We start from the raw sequence: 17,496 nt of genomic DNA, 5'->3' as shown, positions 1-17,496 counted from the left end.
ACGCTTTCTCTAAATCCACAAATACACAATGCAGCTCCTTCTGTCCTTCTCTATACTTCTCCATCAACATCCTCAAAGCAAATAAGGCATCTGTGGTGCTCTTCCTCGGCATGAAACCATACTGTTGCTCACAGATGGTCACCTCTTCTCTCAGCCTGGCTTCCACTACTCTTTCCCATAACTTCATGGTGTGACTGATCAACTTAATTCCCCTGTAGTTACTGCAGGTCTGCACATCTCCCTTATGCTTAAAGATCGGTACCAGCACACTCCTTCTCCATTCCTCAGGCATCCTCTCCCCTTCCAGAATCCTGTTAAACAATCTGGTTAAAAACTCCACTGCCATCTCTCCTAAACATCTCCATGCTTCTACCGGTATGTCATCTGGTCCAACCGACTTTCTATTCTTCATCCTCTTAATCGCTGCTCTCACTTCCTCCTTACTAATCCTATCTACATCCTGCTTCACCAACTCCACATCCTCCAACCTTCTCTCTCTCTGATTTTCCTCATTCATCAGCTGCTCAAAATACTCCCTCCATCTTCTCAACACACTCTCCTCACTAGTCAACACATTTCCCTCTCCATCCTTTATTGCTCTAACTTGCAGTACATCCTTCCCAGCTCGGTCCCTCTGCTTGGCCAATTGGTATAAATCCTTTTCTCCTTCCTTAGTGTCCAACCTCTTATACAGTTCCTCATATGCATTTTCCTTGGCTTTCGCCACATCCCTTTTAACCTGCTGCCGCATCTCCTTGTACTCCTGCCTACTTTTCTCATCACTCTGTCGATCCCACTTCTGTTTTGCCAATCTCTTTCCCCTAATGCTCTCCTGCACTTCCTTATTCCACCACCACGTCTCCTTGTCTTGCTTTCTATTTCCAGATGTCACACCAAGTACTTTTCTAGCTGCCTCCCTCATCACTCCTGCAGTAGTTGCCCAATCATCCGGCACCTCTTCACCACCACCAAGCCCCTGTCTGACCTCTTCCCTGAACCTCACACTACACTCTTCCTCCTTCAGTTTCCACCATCTTATTCTTCTTTCAAACCTTACTTTCCTCCTCTTCTTCTTCGCCTCCAAAACCATCCTACAGACCACCATCCGATGCTGTCTAGCTACACTGTCCCCCGCCAACACCTTACAGTCTCCAATCTCCTTCAGGTTGCATCTCCTACACAGAACATAATCCACCTGTGTGCACCTTCCTCCACTCTTATACGTCACCCTATGATCCTCCTTCTTCTTAAAATACGTGTTCACCACTGCCATTTCCATCCTTTTAGCAAAATCTACCACCATCTGCCCTTCCACATTCCTCTCCTTAAAACCATACCTACCCATCACCTCCTCATCACCTCTGTTCCCTTCACCTACATGCCCATTAAAGTCTGCCCCAATCACCAATCGTTCTTTCCTAGGTACACCATCTACCACTTCATCTAATTCACTCCAGAATCTTTCTTTCTCCTCCATCTCACAGCCAACTTGTGGAGCATAGGCACTGATGACATTTATCATCATCCCTTCAACTTCCACCTTCACGATCATCACCCTATCAGAAACTCTCTTCACCTCCACTACACTCTTACTGTACGCTTCCTTCAGAATCACCCCTACACCATTTCTCTTCCCATCCACACCATGATAAAACAGTTTAAACCCACCTCCAATGTTCCTGGCCTTAATCCCTTTCCACTTGGTCTCCTGAACACACAACACATCTACCTTTCTCCTCTCCATCATATCAGCTATCTCTCTCCCTTTACCCGTCATAGTACCAACATTTAAAGTACCAACCCGAACCTCTACTCTCCTACACTGCTCCTTTTCCTGCCGTTTCTGTAGACGTCTTCCTCCTCTCCTTCTCCTCCTTCGGCCAACAGTAGCCCAATTTCCACCGGTACCCTGTCGGCTAACGATACCTGTGGCGGTCGTTGTTAACCCGGGCCTCGACCGATCCGGTATAAAATTCTCATTTGTGATCCGCATATTTGATTTGGCACATGTTTTACGCTGGATGCCCTTCCTAACGCAACCCTCCCCATTTACCCGGGCTTGGGACCGGCACTAAGAGTACACTGGCTTGTGCCCCCCTAATGGCTGGGTTAATAATAATAATAATAATAATAATAATAATAGAAAATAATACTTTGACCTGCTCAATCGTTAACACTAGCTACAGAAATGAAACGGACACATAAATCATGGTCATAAAGGAAGAAAGGCTTCTAAACAGAGGTGCAATGGTGCCACATGCTGGACATTCATATAATAATAATATAAAAAAATTAAAAAAAGTAGAATATAAAGCTGAGTAGAAACATCATGTTGTCTTGACAAGTCCAGTTTATAATTATAAAGGTTAATTTGTGTTTGTGTAAATTTTTTTCTTTTTTTTTTAATGGCATGATTTTAAATGGTAATTTTGACTCTCAAGTATAATTATTTTTTTTTTATTAATTAATTAATTTATTTATTTTTATATATATATTTTTTTATGACCTTTACACTTAACTGTTCATAGCTTAGCATATCGGCTTATTTGACACTTAACCTTAAAAAAATCATCAAAGATATCTGCAAAAAAATATATAAATTTATAACATAATATATATATATATGTGTATGTATTTTAGCTTTACTTTACAAAAGTGTTTATTACATTAACCTTTTATTGAATTTACTTGTATTATTATTATTATTATTATTATTATTATTATTATTATTATTATTATTATTCAGCATTTTTAGAGAAGTTTGCTCTAACAACTCTCTTGTTCCATTCTTTTTTTTCTTTTGTCTTTAATAGAAAATGCTTGCAATCTTTTTCTATTCAGTCTGACCTATATGGTGCACATGACACACATTGTATATTTTGTAAATAATTTAGGAGAAGACTTTAAGAATAAATTGTAAAAACAATTCTGCCCACAAGATGGCAGCAGAGTTTCATCCGTGTTTGTTCCATATTGGGACTTTTCCATGTGGTCTTTCCCCAAAGAAGTTTAATGCAATTTGGTAAAATCATGGAACAAAGTCACCGATAGTCTGTGTGTGTGTATGTGTGTATGTGTGTGTGTGTGTGTGTGTGCGTGCGTGCGTGCGTGCGCGCGTAATTTGATACACTTATGTACAAGCAATGTAGGAAAGTGTTTTATGGGAGTTGGACTTTGTGTCAGAATTTTTTGATTGTTGCTGGGAACTAGAGATGTAAATTTTTACTTTGGAGAAATTCATCCTTTTCTAATGCCACAACTTTGTGTAGCCAGTGAATAATTAATTGATTCAATGTAACCTTTTAAACAGAGCTATACAAAATAACAAAATCGGTATCCCAGCCTGCCCCTGGCAATACATGTCTGTTGGGCTAAAGGCGAAACCTATGAGTGACATCCAGATGATCCGGATCAGATGTAATAAATAGGCGTTACTTAAATAACAGGTGTCAAGCGTATATACACAATGAGAGGGCTCCAAAGTACACAAACACACAAATGGATATCTGGGTCACATTTATCAGAGTTTACAGCATTTAGCAGACACTGTTTTCCAGTAATGCCTACATTTGTGCTTTTTAAATTATAATAAAACCATGTCTCGATGGAGGCTAAGACCATGTTAAAGAGATAGTACACAAAAAAGATTAGAGCTTGGGCTCATATGCACAATTTCATATCCCTCTATTATAATCCTGCTTGTTTTGCACAATACCCAATACTATGTTCTGCTTTTTGCACAATAACCACTATATCAAACTGTTTTATTTTGTTTGTTGGACAATACCCACTACCATATCCTGCATTTTTGTTTCTTTTTCCACAATACCACCTAAATCAAACTTCTTTTTTTTTTCCACAACAATTTTCAGTACAATATCCTGGAATTTTTTCCACAATAACCACTAAAACCAACTGCATTTTTTTTTTTTGCACAATACCCACTACCATATATTTCTCTACTTTCCTGTATTAAAATGTAACTAATGCTAATACACTCTGTATTGTATATCAAGTTTCATAATCATAATAATCGCATAATCTTTATTTTTTATAGTAATCTCTATTTTTTGTCACTGTATCCTTATTCAATTTTATTCCACTATTCTATTTTTATTCGTCAATTTTTTTGTCCTTTTTATTTTATATTCTTCATTCTTTTATGTCACAGAGCAGTCATAAAAAGCATGTCACTGCATGCCCTACCATGTACGTGTATGTAACAAGATTTCATCTACAGAATTATTATTTATGGAATATATATTATACAATCTGTACAATTTGTATAAGATTGTATAGGACTTCTTTGGATGCAGTAGCATTACATTTTCCCTTTACTTGAACCAGGAGACCCGAACCTGTTCCAGCATGACAACAATGTGCACAAAGCCAACTCCATGAAGATATGCTTTACATGAGATGGAGTGAAAAATCTTACAAATCTACACAAGCATATTCCAAAATCTAGTGAAACATCTTCACAGAAGAGTGGAGGTTATAATAACAGCAAATTAAGGCTAAATGTGGAATGGGATGTTGCATACAAAATGCATACAAATCTTTGGGTATCTTCCACCAACTTTTGTCCATATAGTCAGGAAAATATCAAACAGCACAATAATTTAATGTTGCTGGTTTAAAATGTCTAATTGGAGGCCACAATTTAGAATCACCTGTGCATAGATTCAACTGTCTACTTGCATACTTTTATTTCTTTTCTTTTGGGGGTTTGAAGAAACCAGAGAAATCAGGGACTAATTAACTAATTTTCATTTTCCTCTAATATGTATATGCTACAGTGCTTGTTATTCTCTTCCCTTTTCTGATCTTTATTAACCTGTGTATGTGTGTCCATCCTGACTCTCGAAGTTTTCTGACAAATTTCTTGATGGTTTTCTCTATGGGTTTTGAAAACAAAGACTACAGACACAGTGTGTTGAATATCCTCTGGGGCCAGATTACAGATTCTAATGAAAGTGGAGATTACACTTAAATGGGTGAGCGAGTGTGTGTAGAGTGTACCTTTTTTTTTTTTTTTAATCGACACCTCATTTTATTAATCCACACTTCATTACCATGTAGTATTATACAATAATTTGATTGGAATTTTAACACCAAGTTATAGAAACAAGAAGAAGAGATAAAGAAATAGACAAGTGGGCTTGGACAGATCAGGTCAGTAACACTGTGTAAAAATAAATAAATGAGTGCTATTAAAAGTCTTGACAGGTAGTGTATATTCGCGAAGAGTTTGTAAATGAAGTGAGAGAGTACTGTATGTGTCAGAGTGCACAGTGGCTGCTGGGATTAAGAGTCACTTTGGGACTCAAAGCTGACAATTTCATTATCATTATCAACATTGCTTGTTCCCTTTACAGACATTATCTCTAAAAATTGAATAAAATAAAAAAAACGCAGCTGGTCTCAATACAGCGAAAAAGGAAACAGACCCAATTTGACATTTCCAAAATACTTTGTTAAATAAAAACATTGTTGTATATTTATTTATACTTAGTCTTTGTTTATTTGGAGGATCCGCTGTACAAGTCCTCATGAGCGAAGCTGTTATCACACTACAGTTTTGTCGCTCCATCGGGTGCATTTCTACGCATATGTACTGTGAAGAACGGAAACACAAGCTCAAAGCGACAAAACCTACAACTTTGTACGCATGGAAACAAGTGACTGATAAGAGATTAACACAGCATGTCGTGGCCTCTTCAGAAAATTCTAGATGGAAGAATACTGATTATAGCAATAGTACAGTGTCCCATTTGATACAAAATAGCTTTGAAATAATAAAAATTAAATTAGCTACTCGGATTCTTGTGTCGCTGCGTACACAAACAGATATTTTAATATTGTTGTATTTAGGTACCGCCCATTTTTGTAGCAGGTATCTAAAAAGATTTCACATGCTGATAGATGCTAATGTGATCACGGCTTTTGCCGGCAATACATTACATAACACTATGGTACACATTGTATGGAGGCACACAATTGTAAAATAATTATTTGGATGCAGTAACATAAAATTTTCCCTTTACTTGAACTCAGGGACTCAAACCCGTTGCAGCACTAAAATGCCGCTGTGCATAAAGCAGCTCCATGAAGATATGCTTTTGATATGCTAATCAATACCTTTGGATTGAATCGGAAAGCTGACTGTACCCCAGGTATCCTCACCTCACCTACATCATTACCTGACTTTACCAACACCCTTGGATGAATGAGCACATACCTCCAAAAGCAGACTTCAAAATCTAGTGAAACATTTTTCTAGAAGAATAGAGGATATAATAACAGCAAATTGGGATTCGATGTAGAAAGGGATGGTTAAAATCTTTTAGGGTAATTGTCCACAAACATTTGTTCCTGTAATGTATGTAAAGTGTGTTTGAAACTTTTGTGATTTAAATTACCAAGCTGTTATTAGATAATCAGAATTGAGCTTAGTGTTCAACAACACTGTGATTGTGTAAAGAATAGGGCGGTCAAAATTAACACGTTAACGCTAATTTATTTTAATGGCACTAATTTTATTACTACGTGATTATTGCAGTGGGCATTTCTGTAACCATTTAAAAAATTGAAAATAAAGATAAAAGAGGCAAAATTAAAACCAAAATGAGAATATTATGACCAGTGGTGTCAAAAACTGCACTAAGATCAAGCAACACAAGCAAGTAGCACAGGCCAATAGCAGGCCATTTACCACTTTAACCAGTGATGTTTCTGTGGTAAGACGAGGCCTAAATCCTGATTGATACATTTCATAAGTTATTCCATCTCCAGGAGTGTTTCCTTGTCACAGATGCCACTTACTCGCTCATTAGGAACAAACTTTTACATTCTTTTATAACATGACATTATATTCACAATATATTACAATTTAACAAATAAGTATAACGTTTATCTCAGTGAAGTTGCTTTGAGACAACGTTCATTGTTAAAATGGCTCTACAAATTGTGAAACAATTTGAAAAATGATTGTATTCTTGAATTGAATACTAATTAATTTAAATGTGCGAGAATCAATGAGAGACTCTAAACAAGAGCGTTGTAATGTTAGAACTGGGACACCAGTGTTTTCTACAGAGATTGTCTTCTGAATGAAAAACATTCAACAGCTTGGCATTCAAGTCTTCCTATAGCAGATGGTACTGTTTTTGAGATAGCACATGACGACAAGACTCATGCTTAATAATATTACCATGATGTTTGCATGATCCATATTTACATTTGCTCATTTGACTGATGCTTCATTTGAGCAGATGAGTGTTCAGGGTGTTGGATATAAAATCATGGCCAATTTACAAATCTGCATGTGATCCATTTCTGTGTATTCCAAAGCCTAAACAATAGAAAAGAAAATGTGAGAACTAAAGATGATAGTAAAGTAAATAAAGAGGATAACTCACATATGTGGAAGATAAAGTGCTATACACTGTACCTGATGCTTGTGTTCAAGTGAATGACGTCATTCTACTATCATCTGTAGCCTCTAGAGGGAGACATAGTGGACTAAAATGAAGAGTGACACTTTCTCAGGCCTTAATTTTGCAATGTACATGGGACTGAAGTCTATCCTAATAAAAATCATGTCAGTTGCAGTTATTCTATTAATATACACTTAAGAGCTACTTTAATTGGATCACTTGTACTACTGATCACTTAAACAGGACAGTTAACCATTGTATCATTACCTTTTTCCTTCACTTAACCGAGGGGAACCAAAGCTGTGAAGATATGCTTTACATGGATTGGAACGGCTCTTGAGTAGCCTGTTATAGAGCATTGACTTCAACTCTATTAAAAACCTTTGGGATGAATTGAAACACTGACTGCACTCCAGGCTTCCTCACCTCACCTACATCAGTACCTTACTTATACCCTTGTGGCTCAATAAGCACAGAACTCCACAAGCATACTTTGCTTCACAAGCATCAGGTCCCACAGGGCTCTGTTCTTGGCCCACTACTATTCATTCTGTACATTTAGCCGCTTGGCAACATCATTCGTAGACATGGTTTGAGTTATCATTGTTATGCTGATGATATTCAGTTATATACTGCTTGTCAACCAGATTCTCCTAATGTAAAATCCTCACTCTCCTCTTGTGTTAGCGAGTTAAAACAATGGCTACACTCAAATTTTCTTAGCCTGAATCTGAGTAAAACCGACATTCTGATAACTGGTCCCCCATCTCTAATAAAAAACAACTCTGTGGACTTTAGTCTTGATCTGGATGCTACTACGATTTTCCCCTCAGCTACTGTTAGAAATGTAGGTATAATACTCGACCCCTCACTGTCCTTTAATGCCCATATTCGCAGCCTATCTAAAACGTCTTTTTTTCATCTGCAACACATTGTCGAACTGCGACCTTTCATCTGCAGAAATGATGCCGAAACATTAGCGCATGCTCTGATTACGTCCCGTCTCGACTACTGCAATTCACTCTTCTCTGGTCTATCAGCTCACTCAATCTCACGTTTACAGTACATACAAAACTCGGCTGCCAGAATGTTAACCTCCAATAAAAAATCTGCCCACATTACCCCTATATTATTTGATCTTTACTGGCTGCCAGTCTCATCTCGCATAAAATATAAAATCATACTGCTCACTTAGTATCTAAGCTCTTTCCCCCCATATCTTTCCGATCTTCTCTCATCCTATGTTCCTTCACGATCACTCCGGTCTTCAAATTCTGAACTTCTATGTGTTCCTAGATACCGTCTATCCTCTGCGGGTGGCAGATCCTTTTCTGTCATTGCTCCAATACTATGGAACTCCTTACCCATTGCACTCAGAACCATCACCACTTTGACTGAATTTAAATTAAGGCTTAAGACCCACCTTTTCAACCTCCACTATCAGTCAATGCGTAAGTGTTAGGAGTCCTTAATTTTTCTGAAATGTGGTGTATGTTTCATGTAGTGTTCTATCTCTTGTCCTGTATGTTTTTGTGTCTGTGTTGTCTCTGCTATTAACTTATGCAGCTGCATGTGATCCTTCGTCCTGGGCAAATGTCCGACGAATATGTTTGTTTATGTAGGTTCATTATATTTCATCTGTCTTGATATATTGAAATATTGTACTTTTTGTAAAGCGTCCTTAAGCTTGGGAAAGGCCCTATATAAATTAAACTTATTATTATTATTATTATTATTATTACTTTAAAATCTAGTGAAGCTTCTTCCCAGAAGAGTGGAGGATATTATAACTGTAAATGGGGATTAAATGTGGAATGAGATGTTCAAACTGGACATACAAATCTCATTATCTCATTAAACTTTTGCTAGAAATTTTTGCACACACTAATAATATTCGCTATATCTAAACAGTGATTGATGGGGGAAAAAAGAAAAAGAAAATATACTCCAGCCTTACATCCTCTAAGCTGGAACATCTCCACTCTTCACACTGGTTTTATAGAAAGCGAGAGCTAATTCTAAAGCCGGGATGTGCAGCAGCTGGTGGCTCGAAGCACACGAGTGGGAGATTTTCAATGGGCTCTTTTTAGCATCTTTGTGCACATGTGCCTAACAGATGTGCAGTGAATATGAAGTCCGCTGTTCAGAACTGTTCATCTCTTTCCCTCTGCTGCTGCTTGATGTTGGTGATGAAATTCTGTGTGTTTGAACGGAGTACCAGCAGGAGGTAAAGGGAGAAAACAAAGACTATGATAGAGAGAGAGAGAGAGAGCGAGCGAGCAAGCGAGCACATGTACATTTGGATATTTGTATATGATTGTGTAGTAATACTGTAACAGATGAACTCACAGTTTGAGTTTTAAAGCAAATATATATATATATAAAATGCAAAACATAAAATTGCTTGTAGTTCTTTGTTAACGCAGTTTATTATTATTAACATTTGTGATCATCAGCATTTGAAGAGTTTACATTTTAAAAACAATTTTGAATGAAATTTCCTGTTTGGTTAAAGAATATATAAAATTATATATATTATTATATATTATTGCAGTACACTTTTTGTATCTTCGGTACGAAGTGAGTGGCCACAGTGACACTGCACTCTATTTTTTTTTTTTTTATTTATATATATACCCCTAGCATTGATGTGTATGTTTTCAAGTTTATTAATATTATTAATAAATAAAAAATTGTGCTCAAAGTGCGAGGTGGAGACCAAACATATTTGCGTTTTTTAACTATGTACTGTACGTGAAAAGGGTTGCCCTGTACTAAAAGAATTCTCTCTCTCTCTCTCTCTCTCTCTCTCTCTCTCTCTCTCTCTCTCTCTCTCTCTCTCTCTCTCTCTATATATATATATATATATATATATATATATATATATATATATATATATATATATATATATATATATTAGTGCAACCTCGATACTCGCAGGGGTTACATTCTATTACCTAGTGAGTAACAAAAAATCGTGAGGTTTAAACTCTTAACTTTTCTTTTGATGGTTCCTTTTTTAAGGGGAATTGTACATGTACTGAACTGTAAACTCAACAAAAATTGTGAATTGTCATAAATGTTTTATTTACTACCGTATTTTTCGGACTATAAGCCGCTATAAGTTGAGTGTTAAGGTTGCGAGTATTGAGGTTCCACTGTGTGGATATATATATTTATCTACACTACTTACTGCATTCTGTTCTGATGTTATTTTATATTTGTTGTATTCTGCTAAGCTAGGAGTCCCTGGTGGTCTAGTGGTTAAGATGCGGCGCTCTCACCGCTGCGGCCCCCGGTCAGGGAACCAACCCCAGCCACTCTTAGTGCCGGTCCCAAGCCCGGATAAATGGGGATGGTTGCGCTAGGAAGGGCATCCAGCGTAAAAACGTGCCAAATCAAACATGCGGATGAAATGCTGTGGCAACCCCTAATGAGAGAAGCCGAAAGAAAGTTTGTATTATGCTATGCTTTCTAAACTATAATTTTCTAATGACAATTCTGTTCAATTCTAATCTAATAGATACACACTGCCTGGCTAAAAGGAAAGAAAAAGTTACCATCTGGATTTAAGAGCCTTCAATTGGAATAAATACTGAATTGATGAGAATACACTATTCGGTTCTGCTACACACCATCCTTATTCTGTTTTTTTCTACCCTTTTCTATTCTATATAAACTAATTTATATGCAGCTTACTGGAGCAGTCACTTACCCACTGAAAATGTTATATTTTTTTATTATGCCCAAATTAGACTACCGTATTTTCCGGACTATAAGCCGCTACTTTTTTCCCACGCTTGGAACACCGTGGCTTAAACAATGAAGCGGCAAATTTATGGATTTTTCCTGGGTTTTTCTCGGTTTCACAAGCTTTAAGCCAAAAATCTGAGCCCCATAACATTATACCAATCAAATTGCCGAACGGGTTCAGGTGAACCAATGAAACTCTTTATATTAAATCAGATGCACTTCCACTGAATCGGGCTGCACCACATCATAAATATGGATGATGTTCCTCTGACGTTTGACCTGCCACAGACAGGTTTCCAAAACTCGTGCTTTTTTATTTTCTTGGCAACAGCGTTACGGGTTAGTCAAAGAAACTTAGAAATGAGCATCAGAAAATAATAAGGACATATTCCTCAGTCTTGCATACATGCAGTAATAGCGGAAAAAATGCGACGGCAGGCTATTCCCAAAATGCCGCTCTGCTCTTAAAGGAGCCACAACATATTTCACCCGTTACACCGTGTAACAGACACTGTCTTTCGTTAAAGCCTGTGTAAAGTTCATTAGTTTCAGTGTAGACACCTGTGGCTTATTTATGTTCAAAATAAAAATCTTTGTAAAATTCAGTGGGTGCGGCTTATATTTCGGTGCGCTTTATAGTCACTTTAAGTATACTTTTTTTTAATTGCACGAGTTGCCAAAAATCCAGAGACAGCACTTGAAACATATTATAACATTCAGTAATTGTCTTTGATCCTCTCCAGGACACGATTACATTCATTAATAAGGATGTGATATATTTTTATTTGATTTTCTGTGTTACTGATGACCATTCTGGACCTGTGTGTAGAACTGATTGACTAGAAGCTCTATTACATTTGTGGAATTGATGGTTAATTATAGTGGCTCACAAAGCCAATGTAGCTCTCATCCACACACTCCTGCTGTGTGTATCCACGAAATATATCATGCTGTTCGAACAGAGCTCTCCAGCAGAGTGACAGACCCGGACCCTTATGCATCTTTTGGAAATTTTTTTTTTTTTGGCTGTACTGCTTCTGCATTGGTTTTTGTCAGGTGGTCGCTTTGATGTCAGACACTGTTGTGTGTGTCTGTGTATGTGTGTTTGTCTTCATGCTTTCACAGCTCAGCTGCCAGCAAGCCATGCTTTATGGTGGCATTCCAGAGCAGCATATCATATTAAAATTTGCCTTTGGTTGAAAAACATGCACTGCCTTACAACATTGCAGAGTGAGACCCAAAAACAAAAACAGCTTGTTTGATAAAAATTCCATGGTGCTATAATGATGCAGAAGATCAGATCCGGTTGGTATCGTTTTAATAGCATCTGGTGACGAAACGACGGTGCTGCATTTTCTTTCCCTTCACTCATCGTATCTGTGGTTATGAATTTGAATGTTGGGTTATTCCGACACCTAGGCTTAGGGTTGGTGCACGTGTACACTATATGGCAAAAGTTTGTGGACACCTGATGAGAACATTCTTAGAGGAAAATGTCATGCTACCGTATCCAAAGACATCCTATATTATATGTGCGCCTCCTGCTTAACAGTTTAGGAAGAATCAGACTCGGAAGTTGTTGGATTGCAGTTGCTCACAGGAATATTCAAGTAAAATAAAATATAAGAAATGTAACATTCAATATACATATTAATGTATAGATATTATACAATCAATGAATTTCCAATCTTATTGAAAACACTGTATAATACTGAATTATATATATATATATATATATATATATATATATATATATATATATATATATATATATATATATATATATATATATATAGCATATGCCAGCGACGTAAGAACCTGGGGTCAGGAGCACGGGATCAGCCATGTTACAGTGTCCCTGGAGCACTAATGGTTAAGGGCCTTGCTAAAGGGCCCCAAGAGTTGCCAGTTTGGAGATACTGGGGCTTGAACCCCAAACTTCCAATCAATAACCCAGCATCCTAACTACCAAACTACCATCTCCCCAGGTGGTAAAAGTTATTGCACATCTAAAAATTATCATTTTGCCATGAAATTATCACAAATAATTGCCCAAGATATTAACATTATATCATTCATTCATCCTTTCATTCATTCATTTTCTCTCGCTTATCCGTAATTCGGGTCGCGGGGGCAGCAGTCTAAGCAGACCCCCGCCTTCGACTGCTGCCCAATCCTCACAGCACCGTCCCTTACGGTCCCTCCTGCAGGTGGTGAGCCCACGGGAAGGCGGCCCCACGTCACTCCGACGTCACGGACCTTGATATTTCCCTTGTAAGGGACCCCCGGAGCATAGAGGGTTAAGGGCCTTGCTCCAAACATTATATCAGTGTGGCATAAAAAATTATCTATATCATCTATATCTATATTGTGGACCAGCTGTTTAACACTGAGGAGCTATATAGTGTGATGGGTACAGGCTGAAATGATCTCATGTGGCACGCTGTGGTTGTATGTGTCTGTCACTGAATGTACTGCTCGGACTGACCAGTGGTTTATGTTGTGAAACCCTATATGCTGAATCTTGAATGCCGTCGTAATTGTCAAATTCATGCTGATGTCAGTTGTCGCTTTGATTGGCTTAACAGTTCAACATGAGTGGGGCACACACACACACACGTGCATGTTCTTTTCTCTTTGCTCTTAGCTCAAAGCTCAAGGTCATACATGATTATTTCAGCAGGAGCTCACTGCTTTTTGCCTGCCCTTTGCTGGCAGACACATTCATCACAAACATTATTATAATTTTTTTTTTACAATAATCCAAACTGTATTTCAATGCTGTAATTGTCCTGATTGCTACTTGATACATATAAATTTCATTTGCATAAAAACTAGTAAGCGGTAAAGTAAGCCTACGGATCACTCACACACGCACAAAATACACCACTGCAGGACTTAGACAGGAACTGATAACTTAAGGACTCTCAGATGCTGTGATATGAGATTATAAGAGAGAAGAGTCAGTGGTGAGAATACTTGGCCACACAGATCCTGACTTCTTATTTGATATTACTGGAGGAAGAATTGAAATATATACAGTGTAGTGTTGACTTGAGTGGCAAATTTTTTATCGGTAATCTTTATCTCACACACACACACACACACACACAAGTGTAACGCACTGTGTATGTGCATGGCAGTCACGCTTGCACAAACTCTTGATGGAAACACACTGAGACCCAGCGGAGCAGTTTGTTTGTTTTGCTTTGATCCGCGAAAGTAAAAAGGAAGTGCATGTGTGATTGGCTGTCGGAAAAATCCACGGAGTCTGTGGTTGCCTGGGCGACTGTAATCACTGCACACACACTGAGAGAGAGGGGAGAGAGAGGGGAGAGAGAGGAGAGAGAGGGGAGAGAGAGGAGAGAGAGAGAGAGAGAGAGAGAGAGAGAGAGAGAGAGATCAATGCTCTAAGACAACAAATGAAATAAGAGTGTAGCAGAGCAAATAAGCCTGGAGTGTGCATGTTCCCTGTAGTAAAGCTGTCCGTGTGTGTGTCTGAGCCACCTTGCCGTTCAGTACACATCAAGACCGAAGTGCTGCTTCTCTTTCACTGATGGAGAAAAAAGAACCCAACAGGACAGAAGTATCTCCTGCGTGTCTCTGTCCACCTGCTGATCTTCTTTTCCTCGATGTTCCTTTTCTTTTCCTTTTTTTAAATTTAAAATCATTTATGCCAACACTTCTGGCCTTTTAACTTTTATTCAAGTGGAATAGAGAAAGGAAAAAAAGGCTGAAAGAAGCAGCTTCAATGGAACCCGAGATAACAAAGGAGGAGGTTTCAAAGTAGGACCTTGTGCTTGGTTTTCCTGTCCTTCTAAGGTGAACTTGTGGCTGTAGTGTGTTTGGGAGGCAAATTTGGAGGACTCCAAATCTCTCTCTCTCTCTCTCTCTCTCTCGTTTTACCACACACACACACACACACACACACACACACACACACACACACACACACACACACACACACACTGTTTCTTCAGCTTCTTATGCCTCAAGCTCCCTTGAGGTCAATGTGACAGTTTCTTCATCTTTCTTTTTCATCCCCGGATGCTCCAACAGACACCGATGGACAAAAAAAAGGGAGGGAAAGAAAAGCGTGTGCGGAAAAACTCCTGGAGAAAGAGGCTGAGCCATTAGAACAGGAGGGGAGGAGGCTGTGTGTGAGTGACAGATCGCACCCCACAGGTGGAGGCAGGTCTGGAAGAAGAAGATAGAGCAAGAAAAAGGGAGAGAGAGAGAGATACTGAGGCAAGGGAAAAGAGGGGGAAAAGGAGGAGAAGGAGTGTAGGAACAGCCAGTCGAGAGTAAAAGAGAGCCAGTTTGACCCACAATGAGCCACTGCAGGAAGAGGTGCAAGCGGCAGCTGACCAAAGTGGCCCGCTACTTTTACAGGTTCCTCACAGGGACCCTGACCCCAGGTAGGAGTTTTTTTTCCTTAACCATAAGTTCTTGCATATTGTGTTTGAAGGGCTTTTTACAATTTTTCAGTTCATTTCTGACTGAAACTGGTGATTCTGCTGAAAGTGTTCTTGCTGGTTGGTATAGTGACTTTCAGGAACCTGTCGTATAATTCTCCCTGCAAAAGTGTGCAAAGGATTTTATTTTTTGGGGGGCGGTTAAATACTTTGCTGCATATTAGCTCTTTGACACTTCTATCTGTAAGACTGTCAATGCCTGCCAAGCAGATTTGATTGGAATAATTTTCACATCATGTCCTGACCATTGTGTCGGGCAGCAAGGCATAAATGACCTTGATGAATAATCATCAAAGCTGCAGTACTGCACAAAGTGCAAAAATATACATGGATCTTTTTCTAGAACAAAATTAGAGTGAAGTTAACCTAGTTTTTTTTTTTTAAAAGAAAAGAAAATCCTAGAATAAAGTAAAATGAAGTGCTAACCCGATGAGAACCGGTAAATACATTGTAAGTTTACCCTCTCATCAGTTGCCATGGATACGGCTCCGGTGCTGGCGCTGCCCTGGCCTTCTGAGAAAAAAAGGGACTCAGGGACTCGCTGTGTACAAAAGAGTGATTTCATTAGCATGGCTTAGTCATGATTCTTCACAGTAGCTCTGTCCAGAGCATGCTGCTTTTGTGTGTTTGTATTTGTGTGTGTGTGTGTGTGTGTGTGTGTGTGTGTGTGTGTGTGTGTGTCTGGGTGTCTGTCTCTGTCTCTGTGTGTGTGTGTGTGTGTGTGTGTGTGTGTGTGTGTTAGGTTCAGCTCAGGTGTTGAGTGTTGAAACATAAAAAAAAGCATAGATTGCTTGTGCACATGCTCATGATTTGGGTGCATATGGTATTCTGCAGTGTTATCTAAAAGGGAGTGTATCATGTGCGTGTGTGTGTATGTATATATGTATGTATATGTGTGTATGTATATGTGTTTGTGTGTATGTATATGTGTATATATATATATATATATATATATAATTTTACAGTAAGATCACATTTTCCCCCATTTTGATGTGAAGCTCTTGACCTATATATGTACCCATGTATCTACTTTTTTGGATTTTAGATTTAGATTTTAATTTGATTAGAGAATGAATGGTGTTTGTACAGGTGTTCCTAATAAAGTGGATTGTAAGGTGAGGTGGGTGTCCACATTTAATCCCTGTTTGCTGTTATAATAACCTCCACGCTTCTGGGAAGATGCTTCATTAGTTTCTGGAGTTTGCTTATGGATATTTCTGATCTTTTAGCCACAAGGGCTTTAGTAAAGTCAGGTAGGGTGAAGAGGCCTGGAGGTGCAGTCAATGTTCTATTTCATTCGAGAGGTTTTGTAGTGCTGAGGTCAGAGCAGGCCACTCAAAATCTTCCTCTTAAACCCAGGTAAAGCATATCTTCTTCAGTTCAATTTCAATCTTTTTGCACACAATGAATAAAAGTAATGCATTGTTTAAGTTGTTGGATAGCTAAAATTAGATATAATTGTAATCCATTCGATTTGTAATCAGACAACTTTTCTCTCACACAACTAATGACGAAAACATTAGAGAGCGGGAAAAGTTTTCAAATAATTAATAAGGAGGCAAATTCTTTTCCACTAATATTAGCCTTAACTAAGTACACTAAAAAGAATAGATTATAATTACAACATGACTTTTTGTACCTTAGGTGATGTGACCTAGTCTGGTTTGAATGCGATTGCGATCATTGCAAAAGAGAAATATGTTGAAGTTCAAGGAAGACGAAAATTCCATTTGAAACAAGAATGGAGGGAATAATAAACCTATAGGGATCCATATGTGATTCTTCCCCAAACTGTTTCATTCATTTGGGGATGAATTGGCACACTGACT

General features: G+C 38.3%; 1 protein-coding gene across 6 annotated transcripts in view; it reads left to right on the top strand.

Annotated features, from left to right (window-relative positions):
* LOC310721368 (A-type potassium channel modulatory protein KCNIP2-like) overlaps positions 1–17,496 on the top strand; it is a 181,480-nt gene that overhangs the window by 65,084 nt on the left and 98,900 nt on the right. Inside the window, exon 1 of one of the 6 annotated variants that reach the window (XM_083533023.1) lies at positions 14,693–15,610. The exons of 4 other annotated variants lie outside the window; for them this stretch is intronic. In XM_083533023.1, the coding sequence (XP_083389149.1) occupies positions 15,523–15,610 (88 nt within the window). In that variant the 5' untranslated portion in view covers positions 14,693–15,522. Of the gene's footprint in view, positions 1–14,692; positions 15,611–17,496 lie in introns of those variants that run through there. One more of the 6 variants, XM_083533024.1, reaches the window with a different exon arrangement.

Source organism: Silurus aristotelis (assembly GCF_946808225.1).
Source record: "Silurus aristotelis genome assembly, chromosome: 27".
NCBI lineage: Eukaryota > Metazoa > Chordata > Actinopteri > Siluriformes > Siluridae > Silurus > Silurus aristotelis.
This window is presented reverse-complemented; position numbering and strand designations above follow the sequence as displayed.